Source organism: Astatotilapia calliptera, chromosome 7 (assembly GCF_964374335.1).
Source record: "Astatotilapia calliptera chromosome 7, fAstCal68.1, whole genome shotgun sequence".
Taxonomy (NCBI): Eukaryota; Metazoa; Chordata; class Actinopteri; order Cichliformes; family Cichlidae; genus Astatotilapia; species Astatotilapia calliptera.
The window spans coordinates 48,792,148-48,819,287 of NC_137428.1; the positions used below are offsets into that span (position 1 = coordinate 48,792,148).

Here is a 27,140-nt window from a genome sequence, read left to right on the forward strand (position 1 = left end):
TTCCGTCTCATCCGAGGTGGCATTTATTATGGCAAAGAAACACTTATGAAACACTACAGCAGCAGTTAAGGAAAATGAAAGAGCAGTTTTTTGGACTGTGTGTCCATGTTAAAAGGTTCAATGGGATAAACTACTTTTGGGAAAAAAAAGAAAAAAAAAAGATCTTGGACCTGATCTCACGCATGTAACACCACTGTGCTGCGCTGAGCAGTTTCTCCACAATGACGTGCATTTTTGGAGACATGTTCAGCAAATAAACAAAAACGTCACATTGCCAGAAACGTCATCATTATAAACACTATGTCAACAATCAAGCCTTTTATCATCACAGTCTTGGTCTGCCAAAAAGCTATGGCCTAGTTTTTATTTTTATCTTTTGTAAGGACAGCATCTGTGAGGAAGTTACAGTTCCTGGGCTAACTGATCACAAAACATGGCTTGGAGCTAACAGACTTGACTGCAGGAATCACAGGGCTCATGGACTGGTTTGGAAGGTCATGGCTGAAGCTCACTGATTGGCTGGGATGAGGCCCTGTCTTTGGGCGTGTTCCAAAATGGCATTGTAGCAGAAGTAGTACTGGTCTGGGGTTTGAATGCTGAAGGCCCTCTGTGTTCTCATGCGGTGCACTGTCTGGCACACGTTAAGTGAGCCTACGTCCTGTAGCTGGGACAGACAGATGTCCAGGGCACAGAAGGTACCTGCCAACAACAGCGGGTTAGTGGCAACACTTTAAGATTACAGACAATGAAACGCTATCATGTTGGTTAAAAGCCTTATTCTCATACAGTCTGATAAACATACTCATTCAGGAAAACAGAATATTCAGGTTACTCTTTGCAGGATGTTGCTGTACCAAAAAACCTCCTTGCGATTCTTTTGGCTGCTAGCAGATTGCTGCAGCGACTCTCAGTCTGCATCATCATGCAAACTTCTCTGAAAATACTTTGCAACTGCTTGCTCAGTGGTAAGAAATTTTGAAGCCATGCAACGCAAACTAGAAACAGAAGGTTTCCCATCAGAGTAAAAGTTGTGGTTTAGCATTGGAGTCAACACCTTTCAAAAGGCATGACTTATTTTGGAGACAAACCCTCTCTGTATGAGGGTCTGCAGACAGGTAGTCAAATCAGGGCCAACCGCAACAATCTGCTAGTTACCAAAGTAAGGAGAATTTTTGGTGCAGTACTCGCTGTGTGGCTAGTTCACATACTAACAGCCAGCAACCAGTCTCCAACCACTCAGGGAATATAGATTTTGTTTGCGCAACCTGTGGTTGGTGATGGGTTGCTAAGACTGTGTGACTGAGGCCTTAAAGCACAAGCACACCCATCGTGTTGGTCACTTTACATGCATCTATTCATGCAAGCCATGAAGATGCAGGTACCTGCTACAGTATTCTCACCACTAAAGCAATCTTGCATCTTTTAGATTTGTTGCTCCATCTAGCTCTGTATAATCTGTGAACGTGAGCTTCTGGATGACTAGATCATTAAAATAGTGGTAAAAACTGACAGGAACAACACTTGTGTTCATCCCAGCTGCAGCGACAGCAGACAACTTTGCTGTTGGGTGCAGTTTGTGAGGCACTGCACGGTGGGTATAAAACGGCCCAAAGCCCTAGAAGAAGGTTTTTATCCCTGCATCTCACCTGTTCTCCCAATCCCTGCACTACAGTGGACCACCATTGGCGGTCCCAGCGGGTGGCCTGTCCACTGAGATCCCAGAGTCTTGACCATTTTTCTCTGTTGTCTCTTCACAGCTCCCAGGAAGTCAATCAGAGTCACTGCTGAGGTGGGGACGCCATAGTCGGGCCAGCTGAGGTACTGGAAATGACTCACTTGTCTCTGTTCACATGTCTGAATACACAAATAAAATTTTACAGGTTATACGCTTTATGATAGAAAATATGTACGACAGAAAATGCATTCTGCTTGTTCAACTGAACCAGGGAGTGGAGTACTTTGAACATTTTAGGGAACGCAAAGAATATGATGAGGATATCAATCCCACTCTGTTACTGGTGCTTTTCAGGCAATGCCAGATATTTTTTGGCTGCAACATTAAGCAAAATGTTTTTTCTCACCTCAGTGTTGTGCAGTTCAAGAGTGGTGTGGTTGTAGTGGCTGTGGCGGTCCACCCTCTGGTTCACTACTGCTATGTGGCCATAGACCTCCTGTCCACCTTCCTCCAGAGGCCAGTACTGCCCACACTTTCTCCGACTGCCTTCGTCGGTCCTGCGACAGAGGGTCAGGACGTATTTGACAAAATTAACACAGATTCAACTTCTAAAAATCAAAACAGATACTTTTAGTTCATCAACTCCATTACCTGGTTGTCATGACAATAACAAGGACATTTTGTTCCCAAACCATCCTCCAGAAATCACCGTAGGTCCTGTCTAGTGGTCCTGCACAATACAAACACCAAAGTCGAAGACAATCAAAATTACAGTGAGTAAAAATAAATAAAATTAAAATCTGATCCCAGCGTAATGAGTCATACTCATTTAACTGCATGGAGTAGCTCCTTAATGAGATACATTAACCCACAATAAAGACAAACATTCAGCTCATTGTGTAAGACTGCCAAATAATTTTGATGGTCTTAGCAGTCGTTTCTGAATCATTGAATTACAGCAGTGAAATGTCTTCAGAAATCAGGATGACATGATCATTTCTGAAAATAAACAGATTAACTTTGGGCATTTATACAAGAACTGGTCTTCATACAGTCAGCAACTGTTAGTCCCAGAAGTGAGCAAAGGTTTTCCCAGCATTCTCAGAGGTGACGGCGTATTTATGGACACAAGCTTAAGTAAAATACTACAGAGGTCTTCAGGTGCATGGTCATTAGTGTTACTGTTCTTCCCACTGATCTTACAAATGTTCCTGGAAGCCTAGGGATTCCTGTAGTGAGAGAAGAAATGTTGCACTGCAAGTAAAGTTTTGTGCAAGGTTGGGTGTTGAGCGCGTTTTGGTACATGTTGCAAAACCATCAGAAACTGGTCGTATCAGTGCATGAGTGATTATTCTCACTCCCAGCTGTTCAAATACAATTCTACCTGAACTATAGTGTTAAAAAGAAATTAAGAAAGGAGGAACACACTGAAAACACATGAGATCTTAATGTGGGAAAAAAAACAACAACAACTCTGTACTGTGTTAGGAATGAAAGGGTGCTACATCATTGGCTGGAAATGATAATCTACAGAGGGCTGAATTCTAAGAAACCCTGGAGAGAAAAAAAGAAAACAAAAAACCCCAAACGAAAAAAGTGATACAGTGTTGATACAGCAGCTCAAGAGTACTCAGTAGTTTGTATGGCCTCCATGTGATTCTATGCATGCCTGATGACATCAGGTACTCACCACCAAACCAGTCACGGTGAACGATATTACAGGCAGCACAACATTCTCCCATTCTCCACACCCTTTCATGTTTGTCACATGTGTTCAGGGTGAACATGCCTTGATCTGTAAAAAGCATGGAGTGTGATGGACCTGCCAATTCTGGTATTCTGTGGTAAATGCCAATCGGGTTCAACGGTGCTATGCACCTGTCAGGCTCTTATAGCGCCCTCATGATGTCTGTTTCTGATTGTTTGGTCAGACATGTTCACACCAGTGGCCTACGTGAGGTCATTTTTTAATCACCAAGGGGCAGATACCAGTTCTGATGGGTTAAAGGCCTTCTTCAGCCCTGTCCAGCTCTCCTAGAGTATCTAGCCGTCTCCTGGAATCATCTCCGTGCTATTGAGACTGTGCTGGGGGACACAAACCTTCTGGCAATGGCACACATTGATGTGGAATCCTGGAGGAGCTGGACTACCTGTGCAACCTCTGTAGGGTTCAGGTATCACCTCATGTTACCAGCAGAGACACTGACAATGCTTTGAGCAGTGTACATACCTCCTAGTAACATTTTTCTCCTTGTACTTGTAAGTGTTTATATAAAACCTTACTCCAGAAGAGTTCAATTAATCAGAAATCTGCAGTAACTTACTGTAGAGTAATTAGAAATACACCTTTGAAAGTATTAACTTCTGTTATTATAATATTTATTTTATTGGGCAACAAACTGTCCACCTCAGCTTACTGCCACTGTCCACCTATATGCTTCAGTTACATTTATTGCCATTTATGACACAGCAGTGGTAGTAACAGTGCCCACTTAGACTGATGACCAAATGTCCTCATTTAAAAAGGTTCCTTTGTAGTCACACACTAATTTGGCTGTAGGGTCCACTTAACATTACTGATGATATCAGTTTGGCTCATTAACAGGACTGCAGTGTTATGCCACTGGCATAACACTGCAAAACAGTCCTTTTAAATAAATTAACTTGTCGTACCTTGAGTACCAATGTAGGCATTCTTCTGTTTGTAGCCGTCCATGAAACTCGCATTGATGTAGTCTGATCTCTGTGAGAGCAACAAAACTCAGTCACAAAAGGTCAACAGAATGCCAAACACATCATGTCAGTTCAATTGTCGGAGCATTAGAGACTTTAGAGGAGAAAATCCAACAGTTTGGTTACACGTTTGCTTTATAAGCTAGTTGGTAGGTGTCCCGCTGAGTACTGGGAGTGCAGTAGCCAGTTAGAAGTTTTAAGCTTGACAGCTAAGAGTGACCACGTATGGAACTGATCAAATGAAATGCACATTTTTTAAAACAGCATTTACCTCATTCTTTCTGGGTTTCAAACGAACTCTCGTCTGATCAAGGCACAACACGTCGCCGTAGCGATTCTTCTCCTGATTGTAGGCTGCTCTGTAGACAAAACAAAAGTTTAATGCTGCCGCCCAATGCGGTTTACAATTACAATAACAGTCGACACACACTGAACTAAAGTTTTGCTTTTCTGGTCATGTGCTACTTAGTTACATGTGACATTGAAGTGGGGTCTATAATTTATAGAAGACTTGAAGAATTTATAGAAAACTAGAGGCTAAGTATGCAAAATGAGGAAAAAGATGCAGTCACCAAGCACAGCTATACATTCCACTTTATAAATGCCAATAAGGAACAAAACAAAACATTCTGAAAATATTAGAAAGGTCATCTATTGAAGTCGGGGTTAAAGGACATGCTGTGGAATAGATTACATTACAATGCTACTAATTTTTGTCCTTCCCAGAATGCACGCTGCACCTACAGCATAAAAAGATTACAGGTATTAATAAACTAATCTTTCTGGCAGCTCTGCTCAGCCAGACAGAATCAGATTTTAAAGTGAGCACTGAATGTGCGCCTGCTGCTCTAAACTCACTGTGCACAGTGGAAGGTTCCGGGTGGTGCTTCTTTGCGTAGCTCCTCGTACTCCTGATGGATGCCCGAGCGCTGTAGCCTGCCGAGGTGCGTCAGCAGCTCCTGCGGGCGCATGGACTCTGGTCCGGGGACGTGAATGGAGGCATCTTCAAAGGGGATGCCCACCAATTCATCCACAGGGTCTATTCTGCCATTCTGGCCCGCCAGTAGCTGCTGGTTCCAGCTGTACGCGTCCAGAGGTAGCAGGCCACCAAGGTGCTGAGGCAGACAGTCTCTGGGGAGGTGCTGGCGCAGCTCGGCCATTTTTACCATCTGAACCTGGAGTTAGGAGAGACATAGACTGAGATGGATTTGTTTTTACCCGCAAAGAAAACGGCATAAAAGGTCAAAGGCACTCTGCCCGTGAGTTTAACCTGTTAGCACTACCATATCTTGAAGGCAGACTACAATAACTGGATCTCTCTTTTGTGCACTTTACATAAATGTGAAAATGCTGCAGTCTTTCTACAGCTGGCATGCAAATACTTGTGTCATCTCACTCAGTTAGGAACCTGCGTATAGGGCTGGGTATCGTCACCGATTTCTAGAATCGATTCGATTCAATTCGATTTGAATCTGGGAAATTTTGCCTCAGACAGTCAGAAATATTATAATTCAGATCAGTACATTTACATATTTTTGTATCTATAAAAAGGAAGCTGACACTCGCAAGACTTTATCAAAGGTGTGAGCGTCACAGCAGATGCCTTTGTGTCAAAGTAGCTGAAGATAAAACACAGAAAAAACATGAAGGTGATTTTCCTGGCCTGGGATTTTATTAAAATATTCTGCAGTACATCAAAAACGAAAGAAAACCATTAATCAACTTATGAACATTACCTCTGAAGTTACAGCGGTTTTATTAGAGACACAGCTGAGCGTTTTGCATTTTGTATAATTTTAAAAAGTTTTAATTTGTTCAGAAGCCTGTTGAACGGCAGAAATTAGGTTCTCTTTTCGGAAGTAAGTAAAAGGGGAAAAAAAACCCCAAACAAAAACATCGGCCGACAGCGCTGTAAATAACGGTTGTCTTGTGCGTAACAAACAAGTGAATAATGCAAAAAACAGATTTCGGGGATAGACGGGAAACTGTTCTTGAAGTACACTGAGAAAGAGAGAGAGAGCTGTGCATGAAGTGTGATTTTATTGTGGTGGAAGCAAAACAGCAAGAGTCAGAGGGAGTCCATGACGATCTTCTTTTGCTGCTGGTTCGGTCAATATTGTTTGGACAGAGATCAAACTAACAGCTTTAGAATCAGTGCAAAAAGGGCGTGAACACAAAGCACGGACTGACGAAACAGAATCAGCGAGCTGTCGGCTTTCAGCCCCGACCGTGTCCGTGCCGTCAGGTGAGAAAGGAGACATCTCACCGATTCTGATCCGCGGGTCCGCGCAGTGTGTTTACGTCTTTGTGCCGAAGCCGTGTACCTGCTCTCATTTACTGTTTTAAATGTTTGGTGGTTGTCAAAATTTTGTGATGTTTCACCAGAGATTCTGGCATTTTGGGCAAAATACATTTATATAAAAAAAACGATTCAGGATTTTAATGAATCTATATCACGTTATCCAAGCCAGAATCGATTTTAATCGATGAATCGATTATTAAAACCCACCCCTACCTGCGTATGTAAAATTGACTTCATGATATGGAACCAATTAAAAAAAGCAACAGGATACCATTTGTTTTAAGCCTGCTTTATCCTAAATATCAGTTTTTCTCCTACTCTTAGCATAAAAATAAATACATCCCGTGCACAGTGGCTCTTAAGAAATCCATGCTAATAAAATAATGACTGGTAATAATGTAGGAGGTATCCTGACTCCAGTGATTCAACATCTAAAGCATGTGTGAGGCAGGAGGATAAGCAGTTAAAGAATCTCATAATCACAGAGCACAGTTGGTACACCGAATCACTCACTGCCTGCCATTTGAGGGGAAAAAAAAGAAACAAAAAAACAACAAAAATAAAAAAACAACCAAAAAAATGAAGCTTTTGCCTTCCCTTACTTAATAAATTATCATAAAAATGAAGCTGAAGAGCTACTTTGAGAAGTAGTCAAAACATTTACCCTCTCCCTCAGTTTCTCCTTGAGAAGCAGGCTGAGCAGATTGTAGGGCACTCGAAACCACACCGGGGCACCAACGATCAGCACCTTCTTCAGCCTGGCAGGGAATGCCCCCTGGTGGACAAAGATGGTAAATTACAGTAAACCAAATTCTTTGTTTAGAACTCACATTTTAAACTTCATGATTATATTTATTAATATATTGTAAATTAAGGGGCAACCTCTCCTGTGTTTAGAGTGTAAACACAGGAGATAGATGCACAAGTACCATAAGATAAACTTGGCACTAGGTATTAAGTACACAGTATGTGTACTGTATGTGACTGAGGACAACAGCTGCTCCACAGAGATCAATATGTGGGCACAGAATACATCCCGCTGCTGCTGATGTGACCACATAATAGTCCGTGTTGTTGACTCCAGCGGACATACTGCTACATGTTTAAAGTGTAACTCACTTAAATGCAGGCAATTGCAAAAATAAGTACCACTGCCACTGCATATGGATTAAGTAATACTTTAAAGGCTATCAACTCACACAGTGAGCCACTCATTTGCCTTTTTGGACAGTTACTTAAATCCTGGAAGACAAAACATCCATAAATAAATCAGATTACTACTTTCTAAGATGGAAATAAATGTGCAGTTAGCCGTTACTCTAGCCCTGGAAAGGAATGAAGACTTTCAGCTCCTTTAGATCAATGAAAGTACTGTTTACATCTGGTCCTGTGAATAATCCGAGCATGTGCATCTCATTTTTGATGTTTACAGCACCTATTCACTATACTGCACTGAAATCCCAAACCTTGAGCAAGTTGAGAATCTTCTTGCTGAGGTCCAGCTCAAAGTTTGTGTAGTTGGAGCCTGCCATGTCATAGATGAACACTAAGCCATTCCTCTGAGTCTCGAAGCTGTGACACAAAAACAAAAAGGAAAATAATCCGGTTTTTGATATCTTCATTAGGTCATTTAACTCATTCACTGCCATTGACGTCTATAGCCGTCAATTGCAGTGCATGAGTCAATGGGTTTAACTCATTCACTGCCAATGGCTGGCAGTGAATGAGTTAACTACTACCCGTGCTGTCAAGTGGAACTTATTCCCCACACGGCAGATAAACGTCATTTTGGGGAAGACTTAAACAAGTTCCAGTAAGACTGTCTTTTCATGTACAAAATTTGAGTCATAGGATTCCTTCAAAGAAAAGAAACTTTCACTGAAATAAAGCGAGTGATGTGTTTAAGTAAGACGTTTAAAGGCTACAATGCCACACTATGCAGTATTTCAAGGAAAAACAAATACCCAGTACTTTACCCGACACTCTCACCAAAAATTAAAAACAAAATGTGACCGTTTTGTTGCAGCTTCATTCACTGAAATCCATGTTCCTCACCTTTCCACAGCCCGATCCAGGAGGTAGAAGAGGGCCTGAAGCACCACATGGTTGCCTGTCTTGTTGGGGTGATGCAGTTTGGCTGTGTACAAGGCGATGGAGGCCCCTGAAGGGTCTCGTACACTCTGAAAATACACAAGCACACAATACTGGCAGGTTATCATTCAGCAGAGCAAAAGCAGTTTGTCACAATTTTCCAGGCAACTGCTGCCCCCCCCCACCCCCACCCTGTACTGAATTGGGGATTGTTTATTAGTACTGGGTTCATTCTGTATTGTTTATTGTGGAGTTATGAGCAAGGCGGCAGAAAATAAGCAAGATGGACACACACACATAGAAATACCAGCCTTATTCTGAATATCTTTATATCTAGCATTCAAGTGTCTCAAATGCATGAATTATGATGCCATTCTTAGAAACTGTGTGGTTTCCGAAGGAGTTTACTAGAGCTAAGTGTGACAACAACACCCAAACAGAAGTGCAAAAAGAAAGAATGGAAAAAGAAAAATGACCACAGGGGGGCACTTTGGTTCACATGCTGGCTGGTTGCCAGCTCAGAGAAAGGGCTGTCAACAGTTCAACAGAATGAACAATTGTTGTCATTACTGATGTCTTGGATCTCTTCATTTTCTTCCTGGGGTAAAGACAGAATGCATTTTCTGAGCCAAAGCTGAACTGTGCTGAGAATGGGGGTGCCCGGGGAACTGAGGCTCTTCACTCGAGTGGAGCTGGTGACCAGAGATCCTCTGGAAAAAGCTCCTTTGTAAGTAAATAAGCCTGTATTCTCTGGCACGAGGGCTAAAAATACACCAGACAGGATGTGAAGCCCGCTGCCGAGGCTGGAGAACTCCGACGTCAGGCGAGAGGATGTGTAGCATCAATGCCGCTGTGGCACGTCAGCGGGGAAGGAAAAAAGGGAAATGCGGGAAAATGGGAATGTGTGTGTGCGCGTGTGATTGCATGTGTGTGCGGTGGAAGTCGGCATCTTTAACGGTCACAATTTGGCTGACAAAAGGCCAGGAAACACACTTGGAACGTCAACAAATAGCCTGCACCCCAAAAAGCACATCAGGATGAGGGCTTAGTTTTTGAACATTCAATCTAAGGAATGAAGTAAAGTCATTGTTATTGTTGTTAACGCAGCAGCATTAGAAGCCTGATGAAAAGACACACAAACACTAAACGTCACTGGAATCACTGGGATGAGGTACGTTGTAGAAATTGACTAAACATATACACGCACAATATTAATACACAACATTTCCACGTGGACACGTTACACATTACACCTTGAATGAATCTAAAAATGTGGAGGATATTTCAGGAACGCACTTACCAACACAGTGAACTTTCCACTGAGCAGCTCGGACCGCAGAGGCTCCTCCTGAGGCTGAAGTCTGACAATTCCTTCTTTAAGACGCGTTTCCTGAAGAAAACAGATCACAGCAGGTGAAGGCAAGCTGTGGGGCAGCTCTAACAGGCCGTCACTTTGAGGTGAATTCCTTTCTGAACAATAGTGAATCACCTGCCTGGCTTTCCTGCCGGGAGGATTCCTCTCTGCTAGCCCCCCCTTCCACTTTCTGTGGAAAGTCTTAAACTTCAGCTTAGGCGTGTCTTTTCAATTATAGTTGATCTTACAGACTTTTTGTGAACAATATTAAACTAGAGATACTTTGAGTTCCCGCTGTTGAAATTGGCCAAATTAAAACGCCTCCTTTAGTTTTAAATGAAGCTTTTCTACAGATTGACGGGAACTGCTGCAGCTCACGATTTCTCTGCAACCCTTTTATTCCTTTTAAGACTGTAAGCACTCGGGTCTTAATGGTAACGGATGTACAGATTCAGACTTCACTAGACTGCCATTACTCCATGAAATACGTCAGAAGGAAACTGTAGAGTTACATATTAGAACACTCCCTTTCCACAAAAAGCATTCTTGGTTAAACCGTACAGCTTTCCTGAAGTGCTTACTTGCCACTCTAAAGATGATTGAAGATTTATTTATTTATAATTATTTATATAGCACCAACAACAACAGTTGCTTCATGGTCTTTATACTTTAAGGTAAACACTTTAATTATACAGAGAAAATCCCAACAATCAGACAAACCCCTATGAGCAAGCACTTGGCAACAGTGGGAAGGAAAAACTCCCTTTTAACAGAAGAAACCTCCAACAGAGACAGACTCAGGGAGGGGCGGCCATCTGCCACGACTTGATCCAGCTCCAACTATATAATTTATCAAAAGGGAACGTTTTAAAGCCTAATCTTAAAAGTAGAGAGAGTCTCTTCCCCAAATGGGTCTGAAATCTGCAGGCTCTGCATCCCAGTCTACTTTTAAATATTCCAGGGACCACAAGTAAACCTGCAGGGTGAGAATGAAGTGCTCTATCGGGGTGATATGGCGCTACGATGTCTTTAAGAGAATATCGTACCAATTTTGCACTCCGTCATATAACAATCTGTGGCCTCAGACCGTAAACACAGGGGGTGATCTGCGAGGCGATTTGTTTTTTAAAACTGGATATTTGCAAGATGCTACATTTTCTATGACCCACAACTATTAAAGTTTATAGATAGTAACCCTGACAGCAAAAAGACTTCAGAAAATTTGTCGTGTCCCCATAATTAAACCCCGACTAATAACCCCCTGCATACTGCAATGCATTTCCTGTTTATTATTTAACATCATCACAGGGAAAAACATGTTTTTGTGCATTTTAAAACCTCACAGTAGCATCTCATTGTACAATAGGAAATGAACAAGTGGCAAATTGATCCTTGAGGTTTATCATTTGCCACTTTCACGGCACTAAACCAGGTTCGATTCTTCATTTTATGGCAACACTTAAAGCCGACCTCTCATTTCCCTAACCCTCCAAACAAACAGCGCACTGGAAACTTTCCCTCCAAGCCCCCTCCCTTCCCCCATTCTCCTAACGAATGACTTGTCCCCAGCCTCGTCCTGGTGCTGACGCAGCATTAAGCTGTGTTAAATGAGCTGCAGCGTGGTAGGGGAGACTAATCCTTCTTAAAGTCACACCGAAGGCGGTCATGAGCGAGCCAGCTACTCACTGGTGAATGCTACCTTGATGACTGAAATGACTTTACAAGAAAAGGACGGTGCCACAAGTACAATCATTAAGAAGGTAGAATTTGTGTGAAACTTGCCTGGCAACTTTTTGTTTGTCGATTTGATAAATGCCATTCTGCATGTTCATATTTTGAGCAGTATTGACATTTAGAGGGTAAACCCCCCAAAAAACAAAACCTGCAGTAGGACCTGATGCCCTGAAAGTTTCACCTTTATCAGTTTCTGACTTGATAGTCATTTCACCAGATGTCCTTTCTGTGACACGTAGTGTCAGGTGAGTCCTCAGATTCACCTAATCCTTTTTTCATTTTGACTCTTTGGTGATCTCTCAATTTCCCCGCACCAGAAGATTATACAGCCAGCATGCTACAGATATACAGTATGTTTTTAAACTTTTTTCACTGCATTTCTCCCCAGGGAGGTGGCTAAGAGCACAACAAGCAAACAGGAAGCAAAAAAAGAGAAGATCAGCCATGTCTATTTGACATGAATAGCTGTCATTTGCCTGTTATGCTTCAAAAAGGCTCCAAAATACAAAAGACAAGATCACCCCCACCCCACCCCCACAAAGTAAACTGAAAAAAAGTCACGTGCCATCTAGTTCACTTGACCTCTAACACAAAGTAGTTACATCCAGCACTATTTTTGTGTTAACATGGTTTAGCATGCACGCCCAACATGTGAAACTTCATGTTCCTCCTTTAGACAGACTTCATAACCTCAGCTGACCAAACCAGCCCCTATTATGATTCGCAACAAGCTTTCTGGAAAGCTTGAAAAGCCTGAATACCGCTTCTTGAAATATCCCCCGATGTAAAATTAAAAAATAAAATAAGTGCGCGAGTTGGTGTGTGTGTCAGGCCCCGAGGTTTGTGATGCATCTGCTCAGGCCATCTCTTGCTTGGCAACAGCCTCTGAGGAAATATGCTCAATGAAAAAGGGCCTTGTGCTGCCATTTCTGGGCACAGTGAAGACACCCCACACTCGTCAACCAAGAGGGACGCTTGTTGTCAACTGCAGCAGATTTTATAAAAACTACACAGAAACACAGAATATAGCACTAAGTGTACATTTTCTTTGGAACAAGTCAGTAAGCTGTAGTTATACGTCAGAAGCAACATGTTACAGATTCATAACAGTCTGCTGCTCTCAGTTAGAAATCTAAATTTAGAGCAGCTATTAACTGGAAACCATCTTTTCACCAAAACAACTGCTATAAGCTTGAGATGAGTCAGGGCTTCAATTTTTTTCCCTCCTTTAAAGGAGCTAAACCTAACCTAACGCAGGGGGCTTGTTTGGGTGCAGTTTGACCCTGGCTGACGGAGGCGCAGCGTCACATATCACATCATTGTCACTAAGGTGTTCTTTCACCTGCTTGTGACCTTAAGCAAAGCAGAGGAGAGACCTTATAAAAACAGCACCCATCTGCACAGCCCACAGTGACAACACTAATCCAATCTCTGCCTTTAGCTGATCTCACCATTGTACCATAAGGATGTGTGCCCCCCCTTCAAATGTGGGATAAATTAGTTTCAGGATTTTTCTTTATTTTATTTTTTTTAAATATACCCACACTTTGAGATTTTGGAGTAGTCAAAGTGCGAATTAAAACTTGCCAACCACTTAAATTGTGTTTAGTTTTCCCGGCGTTTTCAGTTTCTCTTAGATTGAAAACTATTTTGTTCTAAACCTGAAAAAAAACTGAATCTGAAATTTATTTATAAAATTTCAGGTGAGATCTGGGGAAGTTTTTTTTGTTTGTTTTGGTTTTTAATATTGCTGGGAGGGAGAGAAAAATGGGAAAAGAAAAAAAAAAAACCCACTTATACTGAATGTTATCTATTGCGTTTAAGTGTTTCGAGCTCTAGCCACTCCCGTGTGTGTGACACAGCAAACCCAGGTGAAATGAAAGATAACATTGTTCGGTTATGTAAATGAAATCAAAACCTTGCCAGGACAAAGCCAAGAACAGCCTTGTATCAATGCACCCGTTTAACAAGCTTAAACATACATGGCAGGTATGTTTTACACAACCGTAGCACTGTTGATACTGAACTGTATGTAGGACCTGTTTAAATACTATGTACTAAAAAACAAACAAAAAACCCTCCAAAACTTCCAGCTTCATATTCAGTGTATCCTCAGATTTAATGGGGACTTGTAAACTTAGCTGTAGGCTGAAATTACAGTAGACTCCTTCAACTGAAGGGGATGAATCCACAGCAGCAGAGGGAGGACAGAGGAAAGGGCTGATAATGACTGATGCCCTTACCCTGTAACTGTGGAACAGCTCGATGGCTCGGAGGACGTCAAACTTGCGAGCCATGAGGAACTTGACGGCCAATTCCCTGGACAGCGGAGACACTCCATGCTGACTGGTCCACTTGTTGATTTCCTCCAGAAACTGCCTGGTAGCCTGAAACACACACAGATGTTGTCAGAAAACTCTGCTGTCCCAAAATCTGAGGGTCAAGCAGGAAGGAAGTGAAACTGGGGGTTTGAACTTGATACATCCTCAAAGGAAGTGCTATCTACGGCCCCAGAGATTATTTGATGCAATGTTATGGCCTGCTGCAGTGGGGGATATGCTGCTGTATATCCTTGAGAATGAAGTAAAGAATGTAGCAACAAGCAGAAAGAAGATGAAGTAAACATTTACACCAAAATGAACACAAAAGTGGAGTGACACATGCAAATGGACACGTGTACATTACGGGGAGACATTTGTTGCTCGAAATAAAACTCGCAGCCTGAAGCATGAGCTGGGGAAGATAACCGAATCCTGCAAACTGGTGTTTATGACATGAAGCTGCTTTAATGACAAGGCTGCACAGACTTTTAATAGTACTTGGCAGTGAAATTACTTGTCTAGCTGTGGAGCACCAGCTTTTTTTTTTTTTTATAAAAAAACAAAACAAAACAAAAAAGCCCACACAACACGGGTAAAGTCGTGTGTCCTGAGCTTGCTCGAACTGAAAGGTGTGTGTGCCTTGTTCCAAGAAATGGAACTGCGTGTCAGCATTATTCTTTCAAGAGAAGATGATTAATTGGCCATCAAACTCTGCATCTGAGGTGAAGATGATAATTGGTTTCTTAGGAAATCTGGCTGCAACTACAGGAAAGAATCTCTAATGGACCGAAACAGAATGGCAAGAAGCGTGAAAACAGCAACTGATGTTATGATTACTGGGGGTTATCTGGCATTAATGCCCAATATTTGCTCCCCTTTTGTGGTCTCTGCTAACAGTAAGGGAAACATCTGGCTCTTTAGCTCCCAAACACTCCATATTTTCACTAGCCTTTTGTTAACTTTGTCTATGTGCCACATGGTGCTGAGCAGGTACAGCCAGCTGAAAACTGCTGCAGCCAAAAATGACACCATGAGTGATGAAAATGAGCCAAAACACGAACGCTGCATGCGCCAACTCCATAAAGCTCTGCACAGCTGCAGGGAACTGCAAACTCACGGCACTCCTCTGTGGGATCGTCACATGTGATGCCTATAAATATGTTTTTATAACTTCCTTAAGTAACAAAGTTCTCTCCCTTTTAAAAAGTGTGCTTTCAGCATTGTGATACCTTTAATGTCTTGCTGGCTTCATGCTGCACTTGTAATTTAGAAAAATGTGTTTAACTTCGAGGCCTTCAGCTCATCTTGGAAGTAACTTCTGCATTTAGCCTGCAGTCATTCAGGGGCTTCCTGCCTCTCCCCTCTTATTATATACACTCCCTCAGCCCCCCCCTCCCCTTCCAATCTCTGCGTTAGCGAGTCAGCACCAAGTGAATCCTTCAAAAAGACGACAGGAGGAGGCAATGAAAGCTCACGCTTTCAGAAAACACAGGGTTCCACTTTTCTGCTCAGGCACGGCAGCAGTGGGGCACGCTGGGGAGACAGGAAGTCAAGTTCAGGGAATCCGCAGCTCTTCAGGAATACAGAACGATCCCTGATGAGCGCCGAGCCTGAAGACAGGATGCCACTGTCTCCCCTCGGCAGAGCTAGTGCTTTCAAAAGCAGGAGGGCCTGCAGCTTTTGCTCTGTTCAAGAGGCCTTAGCATGCAAGGGATGAGGGATGATTGCACCTGACAGGGCTGAGGCCTGTTGACATCCGATTCTCATGGGAAAAAAATGTGGAAGGGAAGCGGGGGAGGGTATAATGAGTTATGAGGTTTTCACTGTAGAGAAGATACAATGTGTCATAAAATGTGGGAATGGCCAACAGAGAAGAGCAAGGAAAATAAAAATCCTGGAATGAGCCATTAAGATACACCTGCTGCGATACTTCTGAATGTATGTACTTCATGGTACTTTCTTCTGAGCAGCTGGGGAAAAGCTGCCGACACAAAATTACTGCAAACTCATTAATGTGTCCTACACAGACATGCAAACAAAAAGGGGCCATTAAGGGTCCATTCCTCTAAATGTTTGCCCCGCCACATGCCTGCCTGGAATTCCTGCCACGGAAAAGTGACAACCGTGTCTGCAGATTTCTCTTGTGAATCCAGTATGCCAGATTCCAAACAACAGGGTTTAGAGAGATGGAAAACAAACAAACAAACAAAAGAAATCTGTCCATTATTGGTCCAACAACCAGAAACAAGCGAAACCAATAAGGTCCTGTTTTGGACCACGGAGCTAGGTCCAGTTTACCCAGCGCCCTTTGCAGATCTGTGCGATACACAAGCAGTGGACTTCGGACTAGTTTGTTTTGTTAGATATACCTCCATTAAAATATATTGGAAATATTTGCAGGGAAAACTGTGATAAATCTACTCAGCGATAACAAGAAAAAAAAAAAAAATCTAACATACATGCGATCCGCAAGTGGGCTTGACAAGCGAAGTCCTCAGTCAAAGCAAACGCATTTGACGCAACTCGCAACTTTAAAGAAAATGATCCAGATTCATAACATTTATTGGCTTCTTCCTCTGGCCGCCACCTCTCCAGCACATTTCATGACATTCAACGTGGGATGTTTCCTTTGCTTTGGCTCCGAGTACAGCTATTTCCTAATATTACAAAATTCTAGTCTACAAATCTAAAAGCACAACAGGTATTTAATATGGGCCTTGTGCTCTTTGTTGTTGCTGCAACGTTAAGCATTTGCGCTCTTTTGTTGGCCAAAGACCGCTTCCTGTCAGGTTACCTTCAGGTACACTCAGGTTTCCAAAAACTTCAGCGGTCTGACAGCTGCTCATAGCCTTTTAAGGACAGCCTGCCAACTCCAGGTGGTGACCCTGTGTTCCAGTAGAAGCCAGTCTTGTTTGGCTTTTCTACACTGGGGCCATATCTGCCAAGAGTGGAATGTGAGGATGAACCAGTTTGTTTTCATGATAGCACACCGGATTGCTGTGGAAGACTCACTGCAGAGGAGTGACTTATTCAATTCCTGGAGGATGCATAAATATTTGGCTGACTTGCCCCACTTTTGAAATAACTGGAGATTTTCTTTTTCCTTGAAGTTCAATTACTTAAAAAAAACAAAACAAAACAAAAAACAAACAAAAAAAAAAAACCACACCACTTGATTCGAGCTTATGTGTCCTGCCATAGCCAGAGGGATTTCTGTGAGCACAGAATGAGTTTGTATCTAGTCACAAGTCATCCTGACTGCAGAGAGAAACATTTTCTGGCCTGACGTTACATAATCCTGTTTTTGTTGTGAGTGTTGTTCGCTGGTTGTGGCGGACGATGACAGACAATAACTAATTGATCAGATTTGCTGTGGTTGCGACCTCCTGTGTTGGGAGTTAACTGATGAAGTTGTGATTGATTATTAGCGCTAAAAGCAAAGATCCAGTTGTACAAACATGTTACAACACCCCACCCTAAAGGGGTCACTGCTACAGGAAGATGTCTGCTATAGGGAGAAAGGGGCTATAATCAGCAGCAGTCAGGAGTTAACAGATTCAAGAAACTAATGAACCATGATATCACTTTCACACCTTTATAATGCTGCACTTTGCATTGTGGAAATCATTACTGATAGCAGCATACTGGCAATGCATTCATTTAGTCAGCATTTCCACTTTGACAACTGAAAGTTGATTAACACACATTATCCTCTACACTCCTATTTTCTGTGTGATCCAAATGTCATGCCACACGACTATTATTATAGTACATTCCCCTACATTCATTGACAACCTTTATTCTATGCTGCTTCAACCCACGTTCTTCTAAGACTAAGGCTCCTGCCACAACTGCCCACCATGCTACGAGCATGCATGTTGAAAAAGTAGTTCATCAATAATGACTAAATAATCTTGCAATTTGTCTCCAAGGAACAACGTCGTGGTAAGCTGCAATTACCATCCAATACTGCTATACTTTTTATGTCAAGGTAACTCCAGGGTGACTATTTTGAGCAACAATGTTGCCAATCAGTTATCGTGATTACTTTCTATTCATTTTTGTGAATAAAACATCCCAGTCACATCTTCCTTGTGTCTGAGTTAAGATCCATGTGCAAAGGTTTTGTTCTGTCCAGTCATCAGTAGAAAAACTGTATTTAGTAAACCAGGATCAAAAACTCTTAACTGGACAGAAAAACAAAGCACTGTTTGCATAAACTTTGCCTGATGAGGGTCTGAGGCCCAACATGTTATAAGTAAAACAAGTCAATTCTTTCTGTGCATGTTTACTTCAAATAAGCTTACAGTAAACAATAATATTTGCTCCATATTGATATAATGGCATCAGAAAGTTGCTGCAGATTTGTCGACTGCACGACCATTATGTGAAGGTGCTCTATTGGATTGAGATCTGGTGATTGTGGAGGTCACCTGAGTTCAGTCTCACATTCAAGATCCAAGTTTTGTGACATGCTCTGTTATCCTGCTGAAAGCAGCCATCAGGAGACGGGGATGGACATGGTCAGCAACAAAATCTAAGTAACTTCAGGTGTCTAAAGGATGCTCAGTTGCCATTAGGAGACCTAAGTGTGTCAGGAAAATATCCCTCACACTATTATACAACCAGCCTGAAACGATAATACAAGGGAGATGGCTCCATTTTTTCATATTCTTTATGCAAAATTTTTCCAATTTTTTTTTTATTTTCTGATTTTGGTGAACAAGTATCATCTACTTCAAAGTTTAACATGTTGTGGGTTCAGAGATGCTGTTCTGCACACCATGGATGTAACAAGTGGTTATCAGACAAGCCAACTCACCCTCACCTCAAATTTCTTCTGTTGTCCAATTAGCCTCAATTTCCCCTTTCTTAACTGACAGTTGTGACACCCACGTGGTCCCCTGCCACTGTAGGCCATCTGCTCCAACGTTCAATATGTTGTGGCTTCGGAGATGCTCTTCTGCACACCTCTTGTTGTAACAAGTGGATATTGAGTCACTGTCGCCTTCCCATCAGCTTAATTTTTTCATACCAGTCTCTGTATCCCCCCCAACTTCTCTTCCGCATCCTGATGCTCACTTTGAACTGCAACAGGTTCTTATTGATCAGTTCTTCATGCCTAAAATGCACCGAGTTGCTGCTATATGGCTGATTAGAAACTCTCATTAACCAGCAGTTGAATGGTACATAATGAAGCACCTGATTAATGTGCAAACTGGAATTTTCACATGTACCACAATGCTTGGTTATAAGAACTGGTCCTGAATGTCTCAGTACTGACATCAATAATCAGTCCACTGTATTTATAATCCGAGAAGGATTCGTGGTGACTGTATCAGTGTGTCAGCTTATATTTTATGGAAGGATTACTGAAAACAGTGCTGCAGGGGTGTCTGCAGTGTCATGCTTACACTTTGATCTTAGGAAGAAGGCTGATGCATTTCTTCATCATTTCCCCCCCCCCCGCCCGCCCGGGATTCATGGCTGCCCGTCACATGGTTTTTCCAGCATTTATTTGATTACAGATGCCATGCTAATCTATTTACAAATGTAGGACTGCTGTTGCCAAGCGCCTTCGATTCACTTCACTGAGTCCCATTTGGCACGAGTCAATACCAAAACAGGAAGTCAATAACGTCACTATCTCCCTATTCCCACTTTCCCTCACTCTGCTGCTTCCGGGGAGTAGACTCTACTCAACACACACACTCTGTAACTCATAAAGTCCCCCCACCCAGAGTCTAGTGGAAATACTTTTAACAGCTGCCTTTAGAATGAAGTACCACTACACCAGTGTATACTCCCAAGAGAACACACACACACACACACACGGCTGCAGATGTAATGAGGGCGTCCGGTACCCTAGCAGGGGCCCTGGCTCACACAGGAAATGGAGCAGGCAGATAAGGAGCTTTCTGCTGGCCAGATGATGAGGACTCGGTGGAAAGAGAAAGCACGAGCATGACTGGCACCGAGAAGTAGTATATATGAGAAATCGAGCTTCTGCAAAGTCATAGTTATTCCACCACAGTAACTGCACTGCTCTGCTGACACTGGATTTCGAAATAATTGGGTAAGCTTAACAGCGAGATAACTTCAACTGGTTATGTCTAAACCAGAAGCTGATGAAATCTTACATAATCTAATACGACAGCCATACATAAACCCCTACCTTCATGAATGAGTTAGACTGCTGTTGATTCAACTTGAATTTATTTTTAGAGGCAGCAGTCTGTGGTGCTTTTATTATTATTATTATTATTTTTTAAACTGAATTATATTGAGAAACGTCCTCTACTATCTCGAGTATCATCAGTGACATCAATGAGGTGGAAAAAATACCAGAAACTGTACGACAACCCATAGAGGATCAAACACTGATTTCTGAGAACAGATGGTTATGCTAACTTTACATTTAACACCCCCCCCCCAAAAAAAACAAAACAAAAGAAGCACAACTAATAAAATGTGGAATGCATTTGTTTGCAAATCATATAAACTCTGTATTAGGGCTGGGCTATATCATACCGTTCACGGTAATACCGGTGTAATTTTGGGCAACGATAAGAAAATGAAATATCGCGATAGAATATGGGTAAAACGCGAATGCGCAGCCCTATGTTTACATAGGCACATGGCGGCGACACAGAATGAGAAGAGCGAAAGTGGATCGTTGAATGAAACGGATGAACCAGAACTGGTTTGTAAAAATGCTGCAACTTCAGTGGTGTGGAACTGGTCTGGCTTTCATCCGTCAGATACACAACAAAGCACTATTTTTGGTAGAGCATGCTAGCAGGCCGTCGTTATTACAGTGTTGTTTGGAAAATACGGCACACTTAAAATCAATCCTTTGATTTTTCTGAAAATCGACAGTGCCCCTTATAATCCCGTGTGCCTTATGTATGAATTCTGGTTGTGTTTACTGACCTCGAAATGAAAATCTGTCAAATGTTTCAGTACGACTTTGCTAAGCTACGAACCCGCACCGCTTGATGGATTGTCGGAGCATTACGGCTATTGTAGCCAGGCGCCTCGCGGAGTCATATGTACTGTGCTTCAACATAATATTACCGTATTGTGTGTATAAGCTATTTTTAAGTTTTGTGGATATTATACATGGTTATGCTGAGGATATGTCGGCCAGTTTCCACTGGAAATGCCTTTTGGTTAAACTGTCAGCAAGGAATTTGCATTTGCACTGTTACGTTTTTATATAACTAATGCACATAAAAAACGGCTGCTTGTTTAAGTGAAAATACATTGATGGGTTTGTTGCACTAATAAAGTTGTGGAGTTGTAAAGTATTTTGTCTAGTGTCAATTATATCGTCAGTTATATCGTTATCGTAAATTTTCAAATGTATATCGTGATAAATATTTTTGGTCATATCGCCCTGCTCTACTCTGTATGTAATTGAGAAAAAACACAAAGGCAGTTTTGGGTCTTTGCATTTCATGATGCATGACCTATCTGGACTGCAGGCAGGCCACCTTAGCAGCTGGTCTTACTACTCAACCGTACTGCTACAATATGTGCAGAATGTGAATGACATTACAGTTCTTGAGTAAACAAAGCCGTCCCAGAAAGAAGGGAAAACCTGTGTGGCAGTAAATGCTTAAAAACCTGTTTATAACATTCATGTCGCCTTCACTGATCTCCAAGTTACCAATGTCAGTGGTCATTGCAGGCTGTATGTTGACAAATTATCCAGATAGCAGCATTGCAGCATCCATGACTTCCAAATCAAAATTCCAAGTTTTCATTCATCCACCACAGTTTTTCCACTTTGACTTCAGTCCATCTTTTATGAGCTGGGATCCTGAGAAGCTGATAGCATTTCTGGATCTCTCACATTGTGTTTTAACTCACATTTGTAAATGCAGTTTTTGGTACGTCTCCCATAGCCCACGCAGATTTTTTTTTTTTTTTTAAGCTCAGAAGAGCATTTGATTTTAAATGCAGAGCCGCCCCAGGGCCCAAAAAAGAAAAATCAGGGCCGATAAATATTGGTTTTTGGCCTCGTGTGCAGGGATTTCTCTGGATTCTCTGAATCTGTTAATGATACCATGTACTACAGATAATGAGAAGCCTAAACTTTTACTTTGAGAAACATCCTAGTTAAACTGTTGCCCATGCGGTCTTTTGCAGAGCGCTGAGCCTCTTCCCATCTTCTGACTGAAAAGCCTCACAGGGATGTTCTTTTTATACCCAATCATATTACAAACTAACCTAATTATTTCTGAGATGTTCTGCCAGAAACCTCCCTTCCTCCCCCCACAGTACACAGACTTTACAGTCTTTCGTGGCCCCAGTCTCAGTTTATCTGATCATTCATCTCGGTGCTATTTTCAATTACATTTCTATTTACATTTTTGCACACATGCTATTTTTCCTGAAAACAGCCAATACCGAATAGCACATCACAAACACTTTAGTTATCAAATCTGAGTCAGAGGCTCACTCATGTTGAGCAAACGTTTCAAAATAAGTTAAATAACAGTTTGCGAGGAGAAAGAAGAAACATGCACGACACTGGTTCAGTCTCTTAACCACATAGAGGAAGTCAACCAAATCCTCAAGCACTTAAAGCAACATTTTTCAATACAGAAAGTGGAAAATCCATTCTGCAAGCTAGAGCATATAGTCAGGACTGGATCATGTGACCCTGAATCCTCCCTTTGTTATGCTGCAATAGGTGTAGGCTGCTGGGGGATTCCCATGATGCATTGAGTATTTCTTCTTCAGTCACCTTTCTCCCACACCGTGTGTTAATAAACCTCTCTGCATTGAATCATTACTGTTATTAATCTCTGGCTCCCTTCCACAGCATGTATTTTGTCCCATCTTCCTCCCCTCACCCCAGCTGGTCGCGGCAGATAGCCTCCCTTCTCAGAGCCTGGTTCTGCTCGAGGTTTCTTCCTTCCCACTGTTACCAAAGGGCTTGCTCATAGGGAGTCATGACTGTTGTAGGGGCTACCTTACAATATAAAGTATGCACACAAAGCTTCCATTAAATGCATGTAAAATTATCCATCCATTCTCTTTCACTTATACTTATTAGGGTTGTGGGGAGGCTGGAGTCTATCCCAACTGCCATAGGGCGAGAGGTGGGCTACACTTTGGACAGGTTGCGAGACGGTCACATGACTAACACAGACAGACAACCATTCAGACCTATGAGCAGTTAAGAATCACCACTTAACATAACCCCACTGACTGCATGTGTTTACAGTGTGGGAGGAAGCCAGAGTACCTGGAGAGAACCCACCTAGACACTGAGTGAGAAAAAAAAAATCATTATCAAAGAATATGGGCAAAACGGAAGCAACACTTCCTTTATAATTTTGTTGACCTTGACTACAGGTTCACTCTTGCCCGTTTGTTTTCCTCTCTCTGCCGTCTTCATTGTGCTCACTTCTGTTCTCTCCGACTTTGTGCTGTTACCCAAAAGTTCAACTGTAACAGCGAAGCAGAACTTACAAACCAATGAAAGGCATAAACTGCTCCTCATTTATAACAATATTCAGACTGACTACAGGCTGCTACTGGACGTAAACTTCCTTTCGACTTGCTCTCACCTGGATCAGGAGCTGTACTGCAGACAAACAATGAAGCGCAGAACCGGAATAGAAATCTTTAACAAACTAAAAAGTGCGCAAATAAAGTACATCAGCTCCTTTGCTGGTATATCACTAGTTGCCAGCAGACTAGTGGCTTGAAAAGCTAAAATTAGCAAATAATCTCTGGTGATTTAGGCTACATTAGCTAAGCTAATCACTGATTTGTGTCATGAAATTACCCCTGCATATTCTTTCTGGTGCAGCAACTCAAGTCTTATCTAGAGTATTAATGACAAACCACACTGCTGAAGAAGCAACTCCTCTGTGAGAGACTGAATCATCATAACACCAAGAACACTGGGCAGTTTTCTTTAGGGGTGGTGTGATGAAATTGAGGGACACTTGAGCACCCCTAAAAAGAGTCTGAACTCGCCTATGTAAGATACCGATACCAGCATCGGCATCGATACCATCGATATTTCGATCTGCCCACCTCTACCATTCATGCATAACTCTACTACTACACTCTGTTTTATAGCTAGGTCTGTAAAAGATTTCCATCCTCATATGATTAAATACTTGAAATCGCAGGAATATTCAACTCAAAAATCACAAGTCAAAAAAGAGCAAACAAGTAAATCTTTACACTTGAGGACCTGTTCAGACATTATCGCAAACAAACAAAAACAAAGGCTGGCTGCTTATCTGTCCATCATCTAAGGGATTTATCAAGAAAATCCTTCTGCTCCAATAATCAAGAGTCTCATCATTCCTAGAATAAACGCTCCGTTCTTCGGGCTCAGAGTTCTTGAAGCCTAGAATGAGCCAATAGGCCAATTCCTGTTCTTGGAATAGTTTTCTCAGAATTCTCCCACTTCTCACTACTTCCAAGCCTCGAAGTAGAAAAACAGGCCAATAATGTCGAAAACGATATGATAACTTAAAGCTGGTGTTTAAAAGTGTGGGGACAGAGTTTGCACGGCTATTTTTACTTAAAGCAAACAACAAAGTACTGAAATATTTGAGAGAAACGCACTTCCTCCATCCTTAACTTGGAAAGTGCGGCGATATGTGCGTTAAAATGTGCTCGGATGGCACGGCATGACTCTTTACGCTGAGCCAAGTTTCTACTGTGTACATTTTGTCAAAGACCGGCCAGCGTTTCCGACTCTCGCGGCCAAGCAGTTTCCCGTCAATACACCGTGTTTAACTACGACACACGAAACAAACATGCCCCCCTTCCCTTCCATTTTCTAGGGGGGCGATAAAGACAAGCTCGGCCTGTGCTGCAGCCCATCAGCTCAGCCGCTGACAGTGATGCAAAGAGAGCAGTAATGCGCCAGAAATCGATACAATATTTCCGCTCGGCATTCAGGACCGTTTCGGAGCACAGCCACCATTTGCGCACTCGCAGTACACAGGGCAAAAAAGCCTCCAGGTAGAGTCTCGAGACTGAAAGATTTTTATTTATTTATTTATTGTTAGCCAACATAACCCAGAAACGAAGAAGTGTAAAAGACACGGACTCTCAGGGCCTACCTGCTCTTCCTCCGCTGATAAAGTAGCTGCCATGATTCCCGTCAAATCTTTGACCACTTCTTTTTTTGTTTCCTTCCCGACACTGATCCGTTTCATACAGCAGAGGATGGCGGTGATGTCGGTGTGTCTGTCCCTCGTGTGAAAAAACGGGGTTTGGAGGAGGAGGTGGAAGAGGAGGGGGAGGGGGGGTTGTCCCTCTCGCTCACAAACTTGAAGGCATTTAAAAACGCCACAGTTTTCAGCCGAGTGTGTTTGCTTCTGATACCGCCTGCGATCGCGAAGCACGCGGGCCAATTAGCATAAATCTACCAGTCTACAAACTCGAGCGAGCCGCTGATGTGTCAGATTTCACCGAGAAGGAAATTAGAAATGGAAAAGGGAAGGAGGGGGGAAAAGCACGGCGCTCGGAACAGCCTAGACGAGGACTCGCTTCATTCAGCTCGGGTTCAGACCGTGTTCAGCACACGTCGGACTGCGGCTGCCCGCTGCCTCCTCCAAGCCATGTATCGCAAGTTTTGAAGCTGTGAACCTCGCCTTTATGCTGTGAGACGGTGACACGCGCACGACCCTGAGCACCGCGAGAGACAGCAGGCTTTTCTCTCTGCGTATTGCTGCGCCCCCCCCCTAGTGGATAAGTCGAGAACATGACGAAAGCACACTGACCTCCGCCTTCATTCATAAAAATAGAAAACTAACAGGGGAAAAAACGTCACTCTTAGCATCGGTTAAACATAAAAGGATGCTTTGCTTGAAAAAGAACACGTGAAAAGTGCGTTCAGTGATATGCATTATTATAATATGTTTCCTGTAAGTACAAAATTTGAACTCTGTTAATCTCAATTTAGCTAATTAAGTGAGTAGTTTTGACTAGGGAGGCTATATTTCAAGTGAAATTTATAGTTTTTCAGCATTTATCCTAAAGCACCTGGAACGTTTTATTTTTATATTACTACTACTAATTCTAGCAAGTTTGAATGAACATTTAATGTTTACTAGAGTTGGGCGGATCAATCCAAATATTTATAGTATCAATAGCAATGCTGGCATTACTTTTTCTATCCTCTAAGTTGGGTATGGAGCCCACTGGTAAATTATTCTTTTGGAAATGGAAAAAAAATAAACCTCAAACATACACTATGGTACATTTAAACCACATAAGTTTACCCAAAGTGCATAAGAGAGAGACCTCTCTGTCACAGTTATGAACATGCATGAACAGGTTGAATGTGTGTTTTGTTGTATTAACTAAATATCGTGGAAAGTAATCACAACCCGTAAATAAGCTGCGTTTTTAGGTTAAATGTGTTTTGGTATCAGCGAGTCTGGCCCTGTATTTACTTACTTTCTAATATTTCTAAGGTAATGTAGGTAAAGAAGCAAAAGGTGTAAACGTACACTTTGTAACGTTTGTAACTTTGTAAACGTACACAGGTGTAAACGTCTAGCAGCAAGGCACTAGCTGACTGAAAATATATCTTTGCATGCTAGCTATATTTTCAGGTGAGGATGTAGGGCTATTTTTAAACATGTTAACTAAAAAATAGAATCTTAGTAACACACCTTGTTGAGTGTGAGGAGTTAGCTAAAACTGATGGCTATTTTATGTAAGAGCTAGTGCAATTAAATTGTTAGCTTAGCATATTTTAGCGTACAAGGTAGAGATTTGTTAGCCCACCTTCTCTCCTATGGTAAGAAAAAACAATAATTTGAAAGTCTGGAGGCACTGCTCATTTCTTTATATTTTGCTTCCAAGGGTGCACATTTTCTTTTTACGGAGCCCCGCAGGGAACATGGGAGAAAAAAAAAATTAGGGAGAAAAAAAAAA

At 42.1% G+C, this 27,140-nt stretch overlaps 1 protein-coding gene across 1 annotated transcript; it reads right to left on the reverse strand.

The window, feature by feature from the left end:
- ptpn9a (protein tyrosine phosphatase non-receptor type 9a) lies at positions 1-25,819 on the reverse strand. Its single transcript, XM_026175224.2, has 13 exons — positions 25,316-25,819; positions 14,133-14,276; positions 10,102-10,191; positions 8,766-8,890; positions 8,177-8,282; positions 7,375-7,485; positions 5,267-5,583; positions 4,680-4,767; positions 4,349-4,418; positions 2,327-2,405; positions 2,082-2,232; positions 1,647-1,854; positions 1-699 (listed from the first exon to the last, which is right to left on the reverse strand). The coding sequence occupies exons 1-13, from the start codon at positions 25,409-25,411 to the stop codon at positions 509-511; spliced, it is 1,776 nt and encodes a 591-aa protein (XP_026031009.2). The 5' UTR covers positions 25,412-25,819; the 3' UTR covers positions 1-508.
- Positions 25,820-27,140: the final 1,321 nt, after the last annotated feature.

Excerpts from the sequence above, each read along its gene's own strand:
- ptpn9a (XM_026175224.2), bottom strand. The coding sequence starts at position 25,411 with ATGAAACGGATCAGTGTCGGGAAGGAAACAAAAAAAGAAGTGGTCAAA. Across the intron at positions 10,192-14,132 it reads AGCTGTTCCACAGTTACAGG|GAAACGCGTCTTAAAGAAGG; the intron begins GTAAGGGCATCA and ends TGTTTTCTTCAG. Across the intron at positions 1,855-2,081 it reads TTGAACTGCACAACACTGAG|ACATGTGAACAGAGACAAGT; the intron begins GTGAGAAAAAAC and ends TTGTGTATTCAG.